Source organism: Mus musculus, chromosome 9 (genome assembly GCF_000001635.26).
Source record: "Mus musculus strain C57BL/6J chromosome 9, GRCm38.p6 C57BL/6J".
Lineage (NCBI taxonomy): Eukaryota > Metazoa > Chordata > Mammalia > Rodentia > Muridae > Mus > Mus musculus.
The window spans coordinates 31376612-31392874 of record NC_000075.6 but is presented as its reverse complement, the minus strand read 5'-3'; the positions used below and the strand labels follow the sequence as shown (position 1 = coordinate 31392874).

At 44.0% G+C, this 16263-nt stretch overlaps 2 protein-coding genes and 1 long non-coding RNA gene across 19 annotated transcripts in view; 1 reads left to right on the top strand and 2 right to left on the bottom strand.

The window, feature by feature from the left end:
• Positions 1 to 6713, bottom strand: part of Nfrkb (nuclear factor related to kappa B binding protein) — a 35172-nt gene extending 28459 nt beyond the window's left edge. For 4 of the 7 annotated variants that reach the window (XM_006510218.2, XM_006510219.2, XM_017313307.2 and 1 more), the window contains exons 1-3: positions 6605 to 6713; positions 3826 to 3998; positions 711 to 912 (exon numbers count right to left, since the gene is read on the bottom strand). In XM_006510218.2, the coding sequence (XP_006510281.1) occupies positions 711 to 912; positions 3826 to 3960 (337 nt within the window). In that variant the 5' untranslated portion in view covers positions 3961 to 3998; positions 6605 to 6713. The remainder of the gene's footprint in view (positions 1 to 710; positions 913 to 3825; positions 3999 to 6604) is intronic. The other 3 variants (NM_001359654.1, NM_172766.3, XM_030244286.1) reach the window with 2 other exon arrangements.
• A 113-nt stretch (positions 6714 to 6826) lies between these two features.
• Positions 6827 to 7872, top strand: 1700023A20Rik (RIKEN cDNA 1700023A20 gene). The gene has a single exon (NR_165167.1). It is a non-coding gene; the product is annotated as an RIKEN cDNA 1700023A20 gene (long non-coding RNA).
• A 3271-nt stretch (positions 7873 to 11143) lies between these two features.
• The window catches only part of Prdm10 (PR domain containing 10), a 105622-nt gene continuing 100502 nt past the window's right edge, over positions 11144 to 16263 (bottom strand). For 8 of the 11 annotated variants that reach the window (XM_006510464.4, XM_006510471.4, XM_006510468.4 and 5 more), the window contains one exon: positions 11144 to 14535. In XM_006510464.4, the coding sequence (XP_006510527.1) occupies positions 14332 to 14535 (204 nt within the window). In that variant the 3' untranslated portion in view covers positions 11144 to 14331. The remainder of the gene's footprint in view (positions 14536 to 16263) is intronic. The other 3 variants (XM_006510467.4, XM_006510466.3, XM_006510465.4) reach the window with 1 other exon arrangement.

Below are 16263 nucleotides of genomic sequence, written 5' to 3'. Positions count from 1 at the left end.
GGATCTTCTGATGTTTCTGAAGACAGTGACAGACTACTTATACGAAATAAATAAATCTTTAAAAAATGACAGAGAAAGCCGGGCAGTGGTGGCGCACGCCTTTAATCCCAGCACTTGGGAGGCAGAGGCAAGTGGATTTCTGAGTTCAAAGCCAGTCTGGTCTACAGAGTGAGTTCCAGAACAGTCAGAGCTATACAGAGAACCCCCCCGCCCCCCCCCCCCAAAAAAAGACAGAGAAAGAGAGACAGAGAGAGAAAGAAGACAAATTCAAGGAGTATTCTATATTACTTGCTTCAGTGTAAATTCTTTTACAGATAACTAACAGGACTAGATTATGTGGGGGATGTCCTTTGTGAAAAGATCTATATCTTAAGACTGGAATGATGGCTCGTGTGTAGAATCCAAGCAAGCTAAAGCAAGAGGACAGTCATAAACTCAAGGCCAGCCCAGGCTACACAGTGAGGCTCATCTTTAAAAGAGAAAGATGCACACAGTTGTAAGATGTCACACTTCTCTGCAGAAAAAAAGCGAACAACAAGCTAGTATCCACCTGCCTTTCTCTCTTTTTTAAAACTCGTCATGAAGATCCTTTGGCAATGCTTTATTTCTTTTGATGGTTTCACAGCTGAGTTCTATTATGTACTTTCTATTCAGTCCATGAAAGTGAAGACTGTAAAAGCATGTGTACAGTAGTGAACGGAGCTACAGACCTCGGAAGAGCTTCTGGGCGATGTGCAGCGGGTTTCCGAAGCGGAAGTTCTCCCCACTGAATAGGGCAAGGATGAGCTCCCTCTGCTGCTCCACACTGTCCGCAGGAAACCGAGGCAGGAACTGCTGGAGGTGCTCACGCTGAGAGTCACTTAATACTTCCTGCCATGTGGACAGGCTGACGACATCAAAGAATATCTCGGGCTGGGAGAATGTGAAGAAAAAGCAGCAGATAAATATTTTAGGTTTTGTGTGTCGATGCAATCTATTTCACAGAACACAAAATTTACCATTTTATCACTATTAGGTACACAGTTCAGGAGTCTGAAGTACATTCACATTTCTTATGTAGCCATAACTATGATCCTGAAGTGTTTAAACAGACTAAAATTCTAATGGTTTTTGACTCACTTCTCAAAACTCAGAGATGAACTGGCTATGTATTCCCAGCATTTAGGAGGCAGAAGCAGGATTGTGAGTTCAAGTCCAGCCTGGGCTCCTTGGCAAGGCCCTATTTCAAAACAAAATAAGAGCTTACTAAAGAGAGTACACAAATTACAATATAGCAGTGTATGATAACCCAGGGGAAATGATCCCAAGAGAAAAGCCATCTCTGCCAACCAGGGTATGATGGCAGCCATGTGAACTCAACTTAAAGCAAGTAGCAGGAAAAAGTTACTGAGGCGGAGTGGGTGTCTAAGAAAGGACTGAACGGTGAAAGGAAGCAGGATGACTTCAGCTTTCTAATTAACACACAGTTTATTTTATTGTGAGATTGTAGCTTTGGCTGTTTGGAACTCACTCAGTAAAACAGGCAGCTTTGAATTCAGAGAGTTCAACCTGCCTCTGCCTCCCAAGTGCTGGAATTAAAGGTGTGCGTGCACCGAGTCCAGCACAGACTTCATTTTTAATTCAGTAGCTACATACTGGATGTCTACATAGTGAATAATAAACTTAACACAAAATTACAAAGTAGCTTAAGAACTGTGAAAGTGTAGAGAAGCCGGGAGGTGGTGACACACGCCTTTGATCCCACCACTCGGGACGCAGAGGCAGGTGGATTTCTGAGTTCAAGACCAGCCTGGTCTACAGAGTGAGTTCCAGGACAGCCAGGGCTACACAGAGAAACCCTGTCTCGAAAAGACCAAAAAAACAAAGAAACAAAACAAAACAAACAAAAAGTATACAGAAGTACATAGCTCAAAAAAGCCTTCCCTAGACAATGTTAAGATAGTTAAGTGGATCAGAAAGGGGAAACATGCTGGAAGAGTTAAACAAAATAAACAAAATCATAGAAGCAAAAAAACTAACAGCAAAGAAGAGTGATTCCCACGAGGAAATTGAAGGTAAGACGACAGCAGAGGACACCTACGGACTTAAAGGGTATTATTCTGCACTACCCTAGATGGTTAACTACACTGCGGGAGGAGAAACCTATTGTGTTTTGGTGGTGTTTTGTTTTTAAGATGGTCTTGAGCTAGTGAGCTGAAGTGATCTTCCTGCTTCAGCCTCCAGAGTAGGTAAACACACTGGTAAATGCCATTCATACCTAGACATGAATGTTTCATCATTGCTTAAAATATATACATGTATGTAAATGTGCCAATATATAGGTATTTACTTTTTATTTATTTTACTCATATCTGTGGTTTGTTTTAATTAGCAACTTCAGAAAATGTTTCATTTGATCAAGGAAAGGAAGGGTATAGCTGCAGAAAGAAGGACATTGTACTGGCTAGATTTTGTGTCAACTTGACACAGGCTGGAGTTATCAAAGAAAAAGGCGCTTCAGTTGAGGAAGTGCCTCCATGAGATCCAACTGTAAGTCATCTTCTTAATTAGTGATCAAGGGGGAAAGGCCCCTTGTGGGTGGGACCATCTCTGGGCTGGTAGTCTTGGTTCTATAAGAGAGCAGGCTGAGCAAGCCAGTAAAGAACATCCCTCCATGGCCTCTGCATCAGCTCCTACTTTCTGACCTGTTTGAGTTCCAGTCCTGACTTCCTTTAGTGATGAACAACAATGTAGAAATATAAGCTGAATAAACCCTTTCCTCCCCAACTTGTTTCTTGGTCATGATGTTTGTGCAGGAATAGAAACCCTGACTAAGACAGATATATAAACCTGTTAGATAATTTTGACTTTACCCTAACAACATAACAGAGCCACATGATAACCATAAAATACCCTTTCATGAATGTATCCCAATCACCTTAGACTCAAAATAATCTAATATCTTTTTCTAAAATCTTGTGGGGTTTTTTTTGTTTGTTTGTTTGTTTGGTTGGTTGGTTGGTTGGTTTTGGTTTTGGTTTCTCTGTGTAGCTGGCTGTCCTGGAACTCACTCTGTAGACCATGCTGGCCTCGAACTCAGAAATGCACCTGCCTCTGCTTCCCAAATGCTGGGATTAAAGGTATGTACCACCACTGCCCAGCTTAAAATCTTGTTTTTCCGTCCAATTTTAGTTTTAGTATCTAACTTGTCTGGCATGAACTAGGTACATAATAAAATAAGCACCTAATAATAGAACAGATCTCATAAAGCAGTTTCTTGAAAGAGAACACGGAGAAGATACAAGTGAGGGAAAGAAGGGGAAGGGGGGAGAGGGGAGTTGAAGGGAGGGACAGCGAGCACATACACACCCTCTCTTAACAGATGGTAGCTTCCCTACTAATGAGGACTTTACATCTCACCTGCGAAAGTAACCAACGGCATGCTGATGTTCTGTCCCAAGACACACACTACTCCTGACTAGAAGGTTACCATATGAACACACACAAATCAATCTGGGTTTGTTTAATGTTTCACAACAGGAAAATCATTTAAGGGAAACACAATTATGCTCTTAAAATATTCCACCTTTTTTTCTAACTAGTGAAAATTATCTTGTTATAATATGGTTCATTTATATCATGCTGGTATTATTCTGATTGGTTGATCAAACATGTAGACTATCTTATACTGTTTTCCTTAATCAAAATACTAACTTCACTATGCTTTTAAACATAAGGGAACACTGCTGAAATGTGGAAAATAAAAGGGTACAAGGAAGGCAGAGGGCAGAGGAAAGGGGGTCAGAAGATGGGGAATGAAACACGTGCAACAATGTTACTACTCACATCCTCCAGAAGGTCTTCGGGCAGACTAACCCTGGTACCACCCAGAAGGCAGTCCTCCATGATTCCTGTACTGTGACCATCTCCACAAGGACCAAGTTCAAGGGGATCTGTCAGCATGTGGTCCAAGGAATCCATTGCTTCTTCTCCACAGGTAGACTACATAAAAATACACCCTGAGACAGGAAAGCAGAGATCAGATGGATGCTAATATTCAATCTCAAGTCTTTTGTTTTTTAAAAGCAGGAAGCAGGGTCTCATTCTGTATCCCAAAATGGCCTAGAATTCACTATACAGCCTAGTCTAGCCTCAAACATGCAACAATCCTCCTGCCTCAGCATTCCTACAGTAGATTACAGAGAAAGTAACCATGGTTCCAATTTCCTTTTACATCACGTCCTTTTCTCTAACCACATAGCTGTCCTTCCACCCTTTAACACCCCATTTCCACCAAAGTTTCAAGCCTACCTAACCTAGTAAGACTTCTCGAAATGCCTCTACAACAACGTCTGAATTCTTACGCTCCTTACACTTTCCTTTTATATTAGAGTTAAGACCCAGGAATTGAGTGCTAACCAGGCATGATCCATCGAGTGCATAATCCCAGGACTTGGGAGGATAGGGCGGGAGGATCACAAGTTTCAGGTCAGCCTGGGGTATGGGATGAGGCCTTTGTCTCAAAAAATAAAAAGTAAATGACAGACCATGGTCCACAACTACAAGTTCCAAGGTCAATAATCTATTTGAACCATTATAAATCCACAGGCAGGATTGGCAAGACACCTTAGTGGGTAAGAGTGTGTGCCACACAATGACCTGAGCTTGATCCCGAGACCCACAGCAGAAGGAAAGAACCTCCAGAGGAGTGCTATGGATATCCGCACGCACGCACGCACGCACGCACGCACGCGCGCACGCACACACACACGCTGATGGTATTTTTAATTTAAGATTGTTTTTAAAAAGCCATTAACATTAGTAAACTCAGATACTAACTTATATAAATTATCTCTCAAGTCTTGTTTTTTAAAGCAGGGGGTAGGGTCCCATTCTGTATCCCAGTTTTCAAGTAATTCTTACAGCTGTGCTTATTATACCTATTATACAGGTACTAACTGAAGATCAAAGCTTGGAAATCGCTTACCCAACTCTTGGTTGGCTTGCCTGCAGATGTTAATATCATATACAATACTTCTTACATACTCTCAGTTTAAACTGTAAACACCTGATATGATTTTATTCATCCACATAAATTCCTAGGGCTCCAATCACCAGACTGTTATTAGCTGTCAGTGGCCAATCTGACCTTCAGATCCATGTAAGTTAATGCAAGCATTTCCCAAAGCTGGAATCAGTATGAAGCTGAGGCCACGGTTCTGAACAGTGCTAAGGCACAGTGAACTGGAACTCACCGCTGTACCTCAGTGGTTCCCAGCCTTCCCAATGCTACGGCCTTCGAGTTGTGGTGACCCACCTCCCAACCATGAAACCGCTTCTGTTGCTACTTCATAGCTGCAATTTTGCTGTTACGACTTGTAATGTAAATATCTGTGTTCTTCAATGGTCTTAGATGATCAGTCTGAAAAGGTCACTCAACCCCCACTCCAAAAGGGTCATGACCCAGCTGCTCTACATGTACTGGACTCTTATCACTATTACTGACAAACAGACCAACAAGCCCACAAAAGTGGGAAGAGCAACCAGATTCTACCCTGGGGCCGTCACTATCTGTGACATCTTACCTCACCAGGTGTCAGGCTCCTTACCTGTAGTTAAGGAGGAGTTGGACCAGGCCCTTCCTACCTTTCTTTTCTCTTAGGATCTTAAAGGGAATCTCCAGCTAAGTGAGCTTACATTAACAGTGAAGATCCTTCCCACTTCCCAAGTTCTCAAATGATAATGGGTAAGTCTGTAATATACCTAGAATGGAAGCTCTTTTCTGCAAAATGATTTCACGTTCTGACAGTATTTCAGATCAAGGAAAGATACGGCGAGTGTTACATGGACACAGCTGTGTGGTCCCCAGGTAACTGTGCGCGCTCATCGTCAGCACACAGAGAATTGAGGACATCCTGCACGCATGTAGCGCCTAAATAACTGAGTGAAAGTGAGAAAGGAGCAAGACACCTGCACGTAACAAAACTTAAAAAAAAGAAAGAAAAAAAGAAAGGAAGGAAGGCCGGCAGGCAGACCGACAGACAGAGGCAACCTGATGCTTAGAATAAACTCCTCTTAGCGTAAGTGGCATAGACAGCGTGCAAAGCCAGTTACCTCATCTGACAGGTGCACAATGTACACAACTCACTCAGAAGCTGCTTCCAATACCGGCGGTTGATTAAGCTACACATAATTATCTAGCGACAACCGCTGCCTTGCCACTTATTCTGCACAAGAACTCAAAATACAAAAACAGGGGCGCTGCTAGCGAGCCGGAACCCCGGAAGCTGCCGATTTCTAAGTGTTGGGGGTGTCCCGGGCTGCTTCGCTAGACCAGGAAGGCCTCTTCTCTGCACCTGGGCTAGCCCACCCTCTAGACCCTCGCGAGCAACCAGCAAGCAAGGACCTCGGACCGCAGCCCCACGTCGCCAGCCCCACCTGCGCGCAGCGCGCCGCGGCCCGCCCCTCCCCCACACGTCCTCCCCCTAACCCTCGCCCACCCGGCAGCCGCACGCCACGCGTGGGGCCCGCCGCGTGCCCACGGCAACGCCCCGCTTCTCCCTTTCTCCCCGCTTCTCCCCTTCCCCCGGCACCCACCAAACCCGACGCCTGGGCCCGCCCTCACCTCAGCAGAGTCCGCGGGTCTCACCCGGGGTTCGTCGGGCCGTGGGCTCCGAAACGCGCTCGCTCCCGCAAGGCGTCTGGGTACGCGCACGTTCCGGGCTCCGGCAGCGGAAGGGGCGGGACCTGTGGGGCGAAACCTAACGGCGGGGCGGAGCGTATTGGGCAGGACGGGCAGGGGCGGAGCCTGTGGCAGCACCTGAACCGCCCCGACGCGTCTGGTGCCACAAGCTACGTCGGTGCGGAGAAGGCACGATCCATTCTGTGCGGGGTTCTCCTGGCTCAGGAGCTTTGGAGGATAGAGCGATGTCGCCTTTTGTCAGCTGCGAAGCAAGAGCACAGTCTGACAGGCACCGTGCTAACCACCACTTCTTGTGTGACAAAATTTTTCCAGGGGATACTCAACACGACAAATCAAAATACCGAGACCACCCAAGTCCAACTTGGTGAACTACTATTGGGATTACTTGCAGGCATATGGGTGAGGGTTTACTTAACAAGAGCAGAAATGACTTAGCTGAAAAACCAAGGCTCACCCCAGCATGAGTGACAACTCACAAAAGCTGGGAACCTGAAACACTGCACAGCCTACAAGCAGCTCAACAGGTTGCAATGAGTCCTTTCCAGGTGCCTCAGTTGGTCTACACCTTTCCAGGCAGCTCAGCTGGTTTCTGCTGCCTCCAGGTAGCTGGTCTGGCCTCAGAGTCGACTTTGTAGCTTTTTCCCCAACTCAGAATCCTCAGTTTAGCGTCCTTCCATCTGAGAAGGTCTCTCAGCTTTTATCGTTTATTCTGGCAGAGAGGAGCCTAAAGAATCTGATCCGTTTCGGGGACTTCCTGAAGCTATTTTGAGTTGCTTAAAGAGCTTTTCTTGAGTTGTTTAAAGAGCTTCCCTGCAGAAGAAAACTGTTAGACACCACCACTCTGTCGGGAAGGCTTTGCTGAGGCCACCAGACAGTGGAGGACCTCTTGCAGTCTTGAAGGTTGGGAAATATAACACAGACTCTAACCCATGTCTCCAAGTCCGCACAACTTGCAGAAAGTGAAAACATCGACAACTTACTCTTATGATTCATCATTACGCCTTCTTTCTCTAAGACCGTCTTATTTAGAATGTCTTCTCAAGTATTCTACAGTTCACCCTCTGGTCCTGCGTGGGTTAGCCACTGTTCCTTCGGTTTAATAAACATGTCAGGGGAGCAGGGCATGCCAGGCATGTCCTTCTCTCAGTGGAAAATAGTGCTTTCCAAATAAAGCCAAATCTTTGCACCCATGCGCACGCGCACACACACCCACTGACTCTATAAGCGTCCTTGGATCAGCGGGGCATGGTGGCGCAAGCCTTTAATCCCAGCACTCGGAAGGTAGGCAGAGGCAGAGAGGCAGAGAGGCAGAGAGGCAGAGAGGCAGAGAGGCAGAGAGGCAGAGAGGCAGAGAGGCAGAGAGGCAGAGAGGCAGAGAGGCAGAGAGGCAGAGAGGCAGAGGCAGGTGGATTTCTGAGTTCAAGGCCAGTCTGGTCTACAAAGTGAGTTCCAGGACAGCCTGGGCTATACAGATAAACCCTGTCTCGAAGAAAACAAAAAACAAACAAAAAAGATGTCCTTGGATCCTGTTGGAATTAGAAACCACCAATTAGAAATGGCAGTGCAGCGTCACTCTGGGTGACCAGACAGGAGAGCATTAAAACATTACAAACTGCCATTTTCATTAGCCCTTGTTCTTAGAGCAGTTTTAGGGTCATACAAAATTTAACAAAGCATAGGTTTACCTCAACCCCCGCCCCCCCCACACACACACATACTCTTCACCCACAAGTGATACATATTTCTTTTTTTTTTTAAGATTTATTTATTTATTATATGTAAGTACACTGTAGTTGTCTTCAGATACACCAGAAGAGGGCATCAGATCTCATTACGGGTGGTTGTGAGCCACCATGTGGTTGCTGAGATTTGAACTTCGGACCTTCGGAAGAGCAGTCGGGTGCCCTTACCCACTGAGCCATCTCACCAGCCCCCCCCCCTTTTTTTTTTAAATAAACTTATTCTTTTTTTTTAAGATTTATTTATTTATTTATTTATTATATGTAAGTACACTGTAGCTGTCTTCAGACACTCCAGAAGAAGGAGTCAGATCTCGTTATGGATGGTTGTGAGCCACCATGTGGTTGCTGGGATTTGAACTCCGGACCTTCGGAAGAGCAGTCGGGTGCTCTTACCCACTGAGCCATCTCACCAGCCCTACATATTTCAAATAACTGACAGATCTATGTAATATTGTTTCACTGTCCACCCAAAAATTAACCTACTCATCCTTACAATTCCCCTCCCCTTCTCCCTCCCACCCACAAACACTGATGTTTTAAGTGTCTCCATCACTTAGCCATCAAACTTGCCACGTTCCTGCTTTAGACCTCCAAGTACTGGCATTATCATGAATGCCGCCACACTTGGCAGAGATTGCATCTTTTTTCCAACTAGATAGTAAATATTATGGTCTGGTTCTGGTAGTAGGGACGGAATGCAGGCACTCTGCCACTGAGCTGCACCCTGAAAGCTTGTATTGTTTAAATATTAATTTGAACTTCCCTGGTGCTAACATGTGGAGCATACTTTCACATGTTCATTTATTTGTGTATATTCTTTATGAAGAAATCTTCATGCCAGTTCTCACTAGGACTGTTTGTTTCTTTTTCTTCTTTGTGTACTCTGGCTAACAGTCCTTTATTAGACACATAATCTGAAAACATTTTTTCCCTGGGTCTGCCTCTCCATCTCTTTCTTGCTCTCACTGTCTTGAATTCTGTCTTGATGGTAAATACCTTTAAGCTGTGAGGCTTTTGTTTTTGTGTTTTGGCTGGTTGGCTGGCTGGTTGGTTGGTTTCATTTGTTTTTTTGCCCTATAATTTTCGTTTTATTTTACAGTGCACACATGGGGCCACATATATCCTAAGGATCAGTATTAGCTCCGGACCCCCAAGATCAAGTTCTCAGCACAAAGGAGATTATTTACCTCAGAGGGACCAAGGGCTGAGAATAAGAGACAAAGTCAAGTAATAGAGGATGAAGGAGAAGGAGATAAGGGAGAGAGAGATTTGTCCCAAAGGGAGACAAAGGACTGCCTCTGGAGAGAGGAGACAGTCTTTTATTTTTATTATTTTTAGATTTATTTATTTATTATTATATGTAAGTACACTGTAGCTATCTTCAGACACACCAGAAGAGGGCATCAGATCTCATTACGGATGGTTGTAAGCCACCATGTAGTAACTGAGATTTGAACTCAGGACCTTCAGAAGAGCAGTCAGTGCTCTTAACTGCTGAGCCATCTCTTCAGCCCCAAGGAGACAGTCTTAGCACATACAGAAATGCTAGTTTATAAAGATAAAGGGGGGGGGGGAACCCCATGTAAGGAGGAGGAGTTTAATTTTAATTGGGCATGTTAAATTAGATGAGCCAAAGGGGACTTTTGATTGCTGGACATCAATACCTGGATCTTGGTAGTCAGCCTCAGGAGGAGATGGCCAAATAAGAGGATAACCCTTGGCAGTTAGCTCTAGGAATGTAATCTAAGGGGTTTTAGCAAGGCAGAGGGAATGGGAAGAAGGGCAAGGCATGCCAGAACTTGGCTCACCGTGTTCCAGCTGGTCAGAGTCCCTCCACTAGGCAAGTGCTCTACCATTGAGCTCTATCTCTAGCCCATTCCATTTCTTCTTACAGCTGAACAGAGAGAACTGGTTAACATTTTCTAGAGACAGGCCTTTAGCGGACAGAGAAGTGGAAGTGCTCTAGGGCCCTATCATTTGGTCTTGATTTCTTCAGTGAGCATATGAGTCTCAGCAGTGGCCTTCTCCAATGCTTCTCATACTCAATGGATGGCTACAGGCGGCTGATTTGAGCATTCCATTCCCCCAGTTCAGCAAGGCTCTGAGAAACTCTGCAGGTTAGGCTTTGGTTAACTAGTTTCCCCTGAGCTATAAAATAAGGTTCTCTGCTGTATTTCATAGTGATTTCTTAGCCTCTCCCTCTGCCAGGGTCACAGGGAATCTTTATCAGCGAATCTGATTAAACTCAAAAAATCGTAGGACCTTTCCTTCCCCAATGACTGGATCCCCTGGGATTTTGAAATTGTGTATGTGTGTATATATGTGTGTGTGTGTGTGTGTGTGTGTGTGTGTGTGAACAGGTGCCTGAGAAGGTCAGAGGCATCAGATCCCTGAAACTCCAGTAACAAGTGGCCATGAGTCACCCAAAGAGGAGGATACTGGGAGCAGAATTTGTGTCCTTCGCAGAAACAGTGCCGTTTTCCGTTTGTTTGACTTTGTACATGTTAGAAGGAAGATGGCGAGACCATCTCCAAGGTTCTTAAGTAAGCCACTGAGAACCAGAAAGCAAAGTGCACTATTCTGAGGACACAGGGATTCACCCTGTAGCTTAGACTAACCTAGAAATCACTATGCAGACCAGAATGGCTTGTGCAAGATTTAAAAGGAAATATTTAACCATATCAGTGGTCCCTCTGTATACATGCACAAGAAAGAAACATGCTTATTAAAAAAATATTTATTAATTTTTTACACCTGCTGTGTAGCACAAGACTATTAACACTATAACTCACTGAATATACAATAAATGTTCACATTTAAATAACAAGATAGAATCAATACTTTCAACCAATGGGCCAGCTTCAGCTTCTCATTAGGTACTTTTTAGCTCTACATCTTTTAAGAATTTTTTTTGAAAGGATAATTCCAGGTCAGAAAATAATTCAAGAACATCAAAACAGAAAAGTCTTTCCAGAAAAATAGGAATGTTACATGATGAAATAACCATTTTTCTGGGCACAAACTAAACAATAAAAATGTAAAAAAAAAAATATACATCCAACCCACTTCAAAATATTCCCGCTGTAATGAATGCAGTCTACAGTGTCAATGTGTCTGGGAGGGAGAGATCACCATAGAAACCTTGGCCACATGTTTCCCAGATTGGGCTGTCAGAGGGATTATACTCTGCCATCTCTTCTGTCACCTCGGGATAAATTCATAAAATACCTGATCTTAGAATAGTGATGGTGTATGTTCTGAGATCTACTTATTTCATATAAGGACCAAAAAAAGAGAAAGAGATGAAAAGGTCCTTCAAGAGTATTTTCCTCTGTATATTTTAAAAGTTAAAAATAACTGGCATAAAACCAACATTCCTTCAGTGATTGGCTTTATTTTAATCACTGGGTTATTCCTGAGAAGAGGGGAGATACCTTGCTGGCTCACATTAAAGAGAATCCAACAGATCAAATTTATTTATTTACTTGTGTAGTTTTTTCAAGTCAGGGGTTCTCTGTGTATAGCCCTAGCAGTCCTTGAACTCTTTGTAGGAGCGGCCGGCCTCCAACTCAAAGAGAATCCTGTCTCAACCTTCCAAGCGCGGGATTAAAGGTGTGCACTCCCACGCCCAGCTCCAGCAGGGCAAATATAAATTACAAAAACTCCAACTGTACCTTTGAGATGGTCTACCGCTCCTTACCTCCTAAGTCTCTCTGGATAAGACCCTGGGATAGTTACAACACTACAGGCTTTTTGGAAAACCCGAGACAGTTACAGTCATTACACCACAGGACTTGGGGGAACAGAGTCTTGCATTTCGTGACTGGAGTCAACATTTCATGTTGAAATTACTGTTACCTTTTTGTTGGCAAAGATACAGAGTCCATTTTCAGTTTCCACACATTTTTTGAGGTAATTTTCCCAGGTTCTTTTCATGCCCAAATCTTCAGACATGGTCTATGAATGAGATCCCAAGAGGGAAGCACAGGATCTACGTAATAAATAAAGTGACTTCAAACCAAATGATTACTTTTCAGGAGGGCGTCTTTACCACCCAAAAGTTACTCTATATCTTAAACCACAGACCCAGTTTTTCCTTAGAAATGTAAATAAAATAAATTAGTTAACTTCATTTGAAATTAACTTAGGTGTCCCTGATCTGGAGTGATAAATTCACTCTACAATAATTATTTTTAAATATGTCACAAAAGTTGTTAAAATACAGGCTTTGAAGATGTCTTATGGGTACAACTGGAATGCGTCGTAAAAAAAAGGGCGACACCTCCCCACTAGATCCACAGCAAATACGACTCCCAAACAGGAACACATAGAAGACCACTATCACACAAACAACTGCTCCTCTCAGAACTAACTGCATTAATATTCCTTCACACCCATCCCTTTATCTCAGCCTATTACAATGGTCCCTTTATTTTCATTTTTGCCCTCAGTGGGAAGTTGGTTATCTTATATCAAGGTCTGGGTGAGTTAATGACAGGCTTAAAGTTTAAAATGCTTAGAAGTAAGAAAGGCCACCTTTCTACCCAACCTTAAAGAATCTTCATTTTTAAGACAGCATCGAAAGATCGAAAGTACTAAAATACGCCCAATGCTGGGAACCAGAGTGCGAGGTGGGGGCTGGAGTTGTAGCTCAGTGGTGGGAAACCTGCCTAGCATGCAAGAGGCCCTGGGTCTGATTTCTAGCATCACACACAAAAGTGTTATACATAAACACCTGAGTTTATGTATGTAGAGTAAGGAACCCATCCTTTATAAGTGGACAATATGTGTATGTGGATCCCGCAAGGCAGGCCAAGTCTTCAGTTCTCATTCATTCTCTCTCTCTCTCTCTCTTTCTCTCTCTCTCTCTCTCTCCTTAAGTATGTATGTATTTGTATATATATGTCTATACATATATATATAATTTATATATTTTTCGTAGAACTATATCTCCTTCTTAAACACAGCTATATATACCCAAAGCCTGGAGGCAGAGCTTTAACAAAGGGGCTCAACTCCTGTTCAGATCATGCGTCCTTTTGTCTTCCAGGGAGTCTGCTTGTGGACCGTGAGGCCAGATCGGCCTGGGGACAGCATTTGTAGGGAGGACTGCTGCTGCCCAGGTTTCAGGTTTTCTGAAACAAGATAGTTTAAAAACAACTGCCATGATAGTGCCTGACTGTGGTCCCAGCTACGTGGGCAGCTAAGGCAGGAGGATCCCATTAGCCCATAAGCTCAGGGCTATACTGGGCAGCAGAGTAAGACCCCATATAGGAAAGAGAGAGAGAGAGAAAGAGAGAGATCAGCAATAAGAAAAATGTAGATGGCAGTTTCGTTCAGAGCACCACCATCAAACCTTTATCTTATTTTAATTTTCCCCCCAATAAGCTAGCTGCCTTTGTTAAAATTACTGAAAACTCAATGCATGAGATATAGCGGTCCTGACCTAATCACACCCATAAAATAAATGTTCCTTCTCTTTTGATGCCATAGCTTGGATATCAGAAGTCCAGTGGCCACGGACTTGGTACATCCTGTCTCCACCTTTGGTATGAACATAATACCAGCCACTGAGCATTTCCACGAAGGGCAAGTAAGGCTTGTCAGTGTGTTCAAAAACAAAAACAAAACAAACAACCAGCTCAAGAGCAAAGGCGCAAGTTCCTCCATCTAGAAGTTAACTTTCCCCTGAAAGAGCTGCATTCCATGGCAGAAATCCCAAGGGTTTGAAGAGTCAATTGACTCAAGGTGACCTTGGCAAAAATCACCCTTGGTCTACGTTGTCAAAACTGCAGTTTCCAAACGCTTGAGAGAGTAATAAATCTTTAAAAAGAGGTCGCGAGGTGTTTGGAGCTTCAGATTCCAAAATTGTGGTGTGAGCTCTGGACTCCAGCTATGGGATGAAGGCTACGGCTTGGTGATGTGCACTTCGCTGCCCCCGTTGCCATTGGTGGTGGTTGTGATGATGTACTGTGTAGTCTGCTGTTGGCTGGGGCCTGTGGAGTCCAGGGAGTCACTGTGTGCAGAGGGCTGAACCTGGACTGCTCCAGAGAGAGCAGAGGCTTGCTTTTCCTCCAATTCTGGCTGGCTTTCTGATAACACATAATGACCCTAGAACAGAACAAAAAGATCTTTGAAAAGAACTAGGGTTGGGAAGAGATCGAGGAAACTACTACAAGGGAGGAGGAGGACACGTACGTACAAGTGGACCTATCAGGTGCCTGTGTGAGAAGCTTGACCTATGACCTTTGTGGACAGGTCATAGGCTCCAAAAGTAGCTCAAAGGAACACCTTCACTGTGTCATCAGATAATGTAATGAGGAACCTTAGCTATAGACATTTGCAACTTGATGACACTTTGTTGGGCAAAAAAAATTTTTTAATTAAAAATAAACAATTAAACATGCTCTTTAAAAGTTGCTCCTGAGAGTTTAGAAATTTGTTTTGTTAATTAAATGTTAAAATTCATCCAAAATGAATTGAAAACCTCATAAGGTCTCTTTGTAAAGGGGCTGACTGGTATCTAAGGTCTTCAACACTAATGGTTCCCAGATAATAGAATTTCAAAGCCCAATAACATTTAAAATAAAACTAGATAGGGCTGGAGAGATAACTCTGTCAGTTAAGTTTTTGCCACAAAAGCATAAGAGCTGTTCAATTCCAGGAAGTGGACCCACCTGTAGAAGGTGTTCTGTACCCCAGTGTTACGGGGGGAAACAGAAGTAGATCCTTGGGCCCCAAAGATTCCTAAATTATATTTTTCCAAGTAAAGACGTTTAGAATATACTAAAGCAAAGGCTCCAGAGATGGCTCAGCAGTTAAGGGCTTACGTCCTCTGTCCATAGAACAGGAGTTCTGTTCCCCACACCTGTATCCTACCTCCAACAGATCTGCTCAGGCACCTGCATCTACATGCATGTATTCCCCATAGACACATAATTACATTTTCGTTGGTTGGTTAGTTGGTTTTGAAACAGCTTTTCTTTGTGTAATCCTGGCTGCCCTGGAACTTGTTCTATAGACCAGGCTGGCCTTGAACTCAGAGATCCACCTAGCTCTGCCTCCCTAGTACTGGCATTAAAGGTGTGTGACATCACTGCCCCATCTCTCTCTCTTTCTCTGACATATTACACCTCAACTGCAATTCCTTCTCCCTCCCCTCCCCCTAGTATCTTCCTCCCACATTTCCCCCACACCCCCATATTCACCCCCAACTCTGCCTCCCCTCAGATGAGTAGGCCTTGCAGGGACATTAAACATGGCATAAACAAGCTACAATAAGACCAGGTGCGTACCATCACATCAAGGCTAGAAAAGGCAACCCAGTAAGTGGAAAAGAGTCCCAAAGCAGGCAAAAGAGTGAGGGACAATTGGGGACTTTTTAGATAGCATTGGAAATGTAAATGAGGAAAATTAAATTACCTAATAAAAAAAAATAACTCTTTAAAAAAAAAAAAGAGGGACAGCCCCCACTCCCACTGTTAGGAATCCCACAACAACAGCTATTCAGCACTAACAGATGCAGAGGGCCTAGGTCAGACCCCTGCTGGCTCCCTGATCTCTAATCCTTCCTTTCCCTCCAAAAGACCCTGAGCTCCACCTAACATTTGGCTATGGAACTCTGCATCTGCTCCCATTGATTGCTGGTTTCTCTGGTAACAACTGTGTTAGGCTCTAGTCCCAGAACTGCAGACAGGACAAACTGTGGGTTGGAGGTTTCAGGGTTGGGTTGGTGTCCCAATCAGCTTGAGGCCTTACCTGGTTACAGGAGAGGGCTAGTTCAGGTCCCATGTCCCCCATTACTAGGAGTCTTTGCTAGGGTTACTCTCATAGATTCAA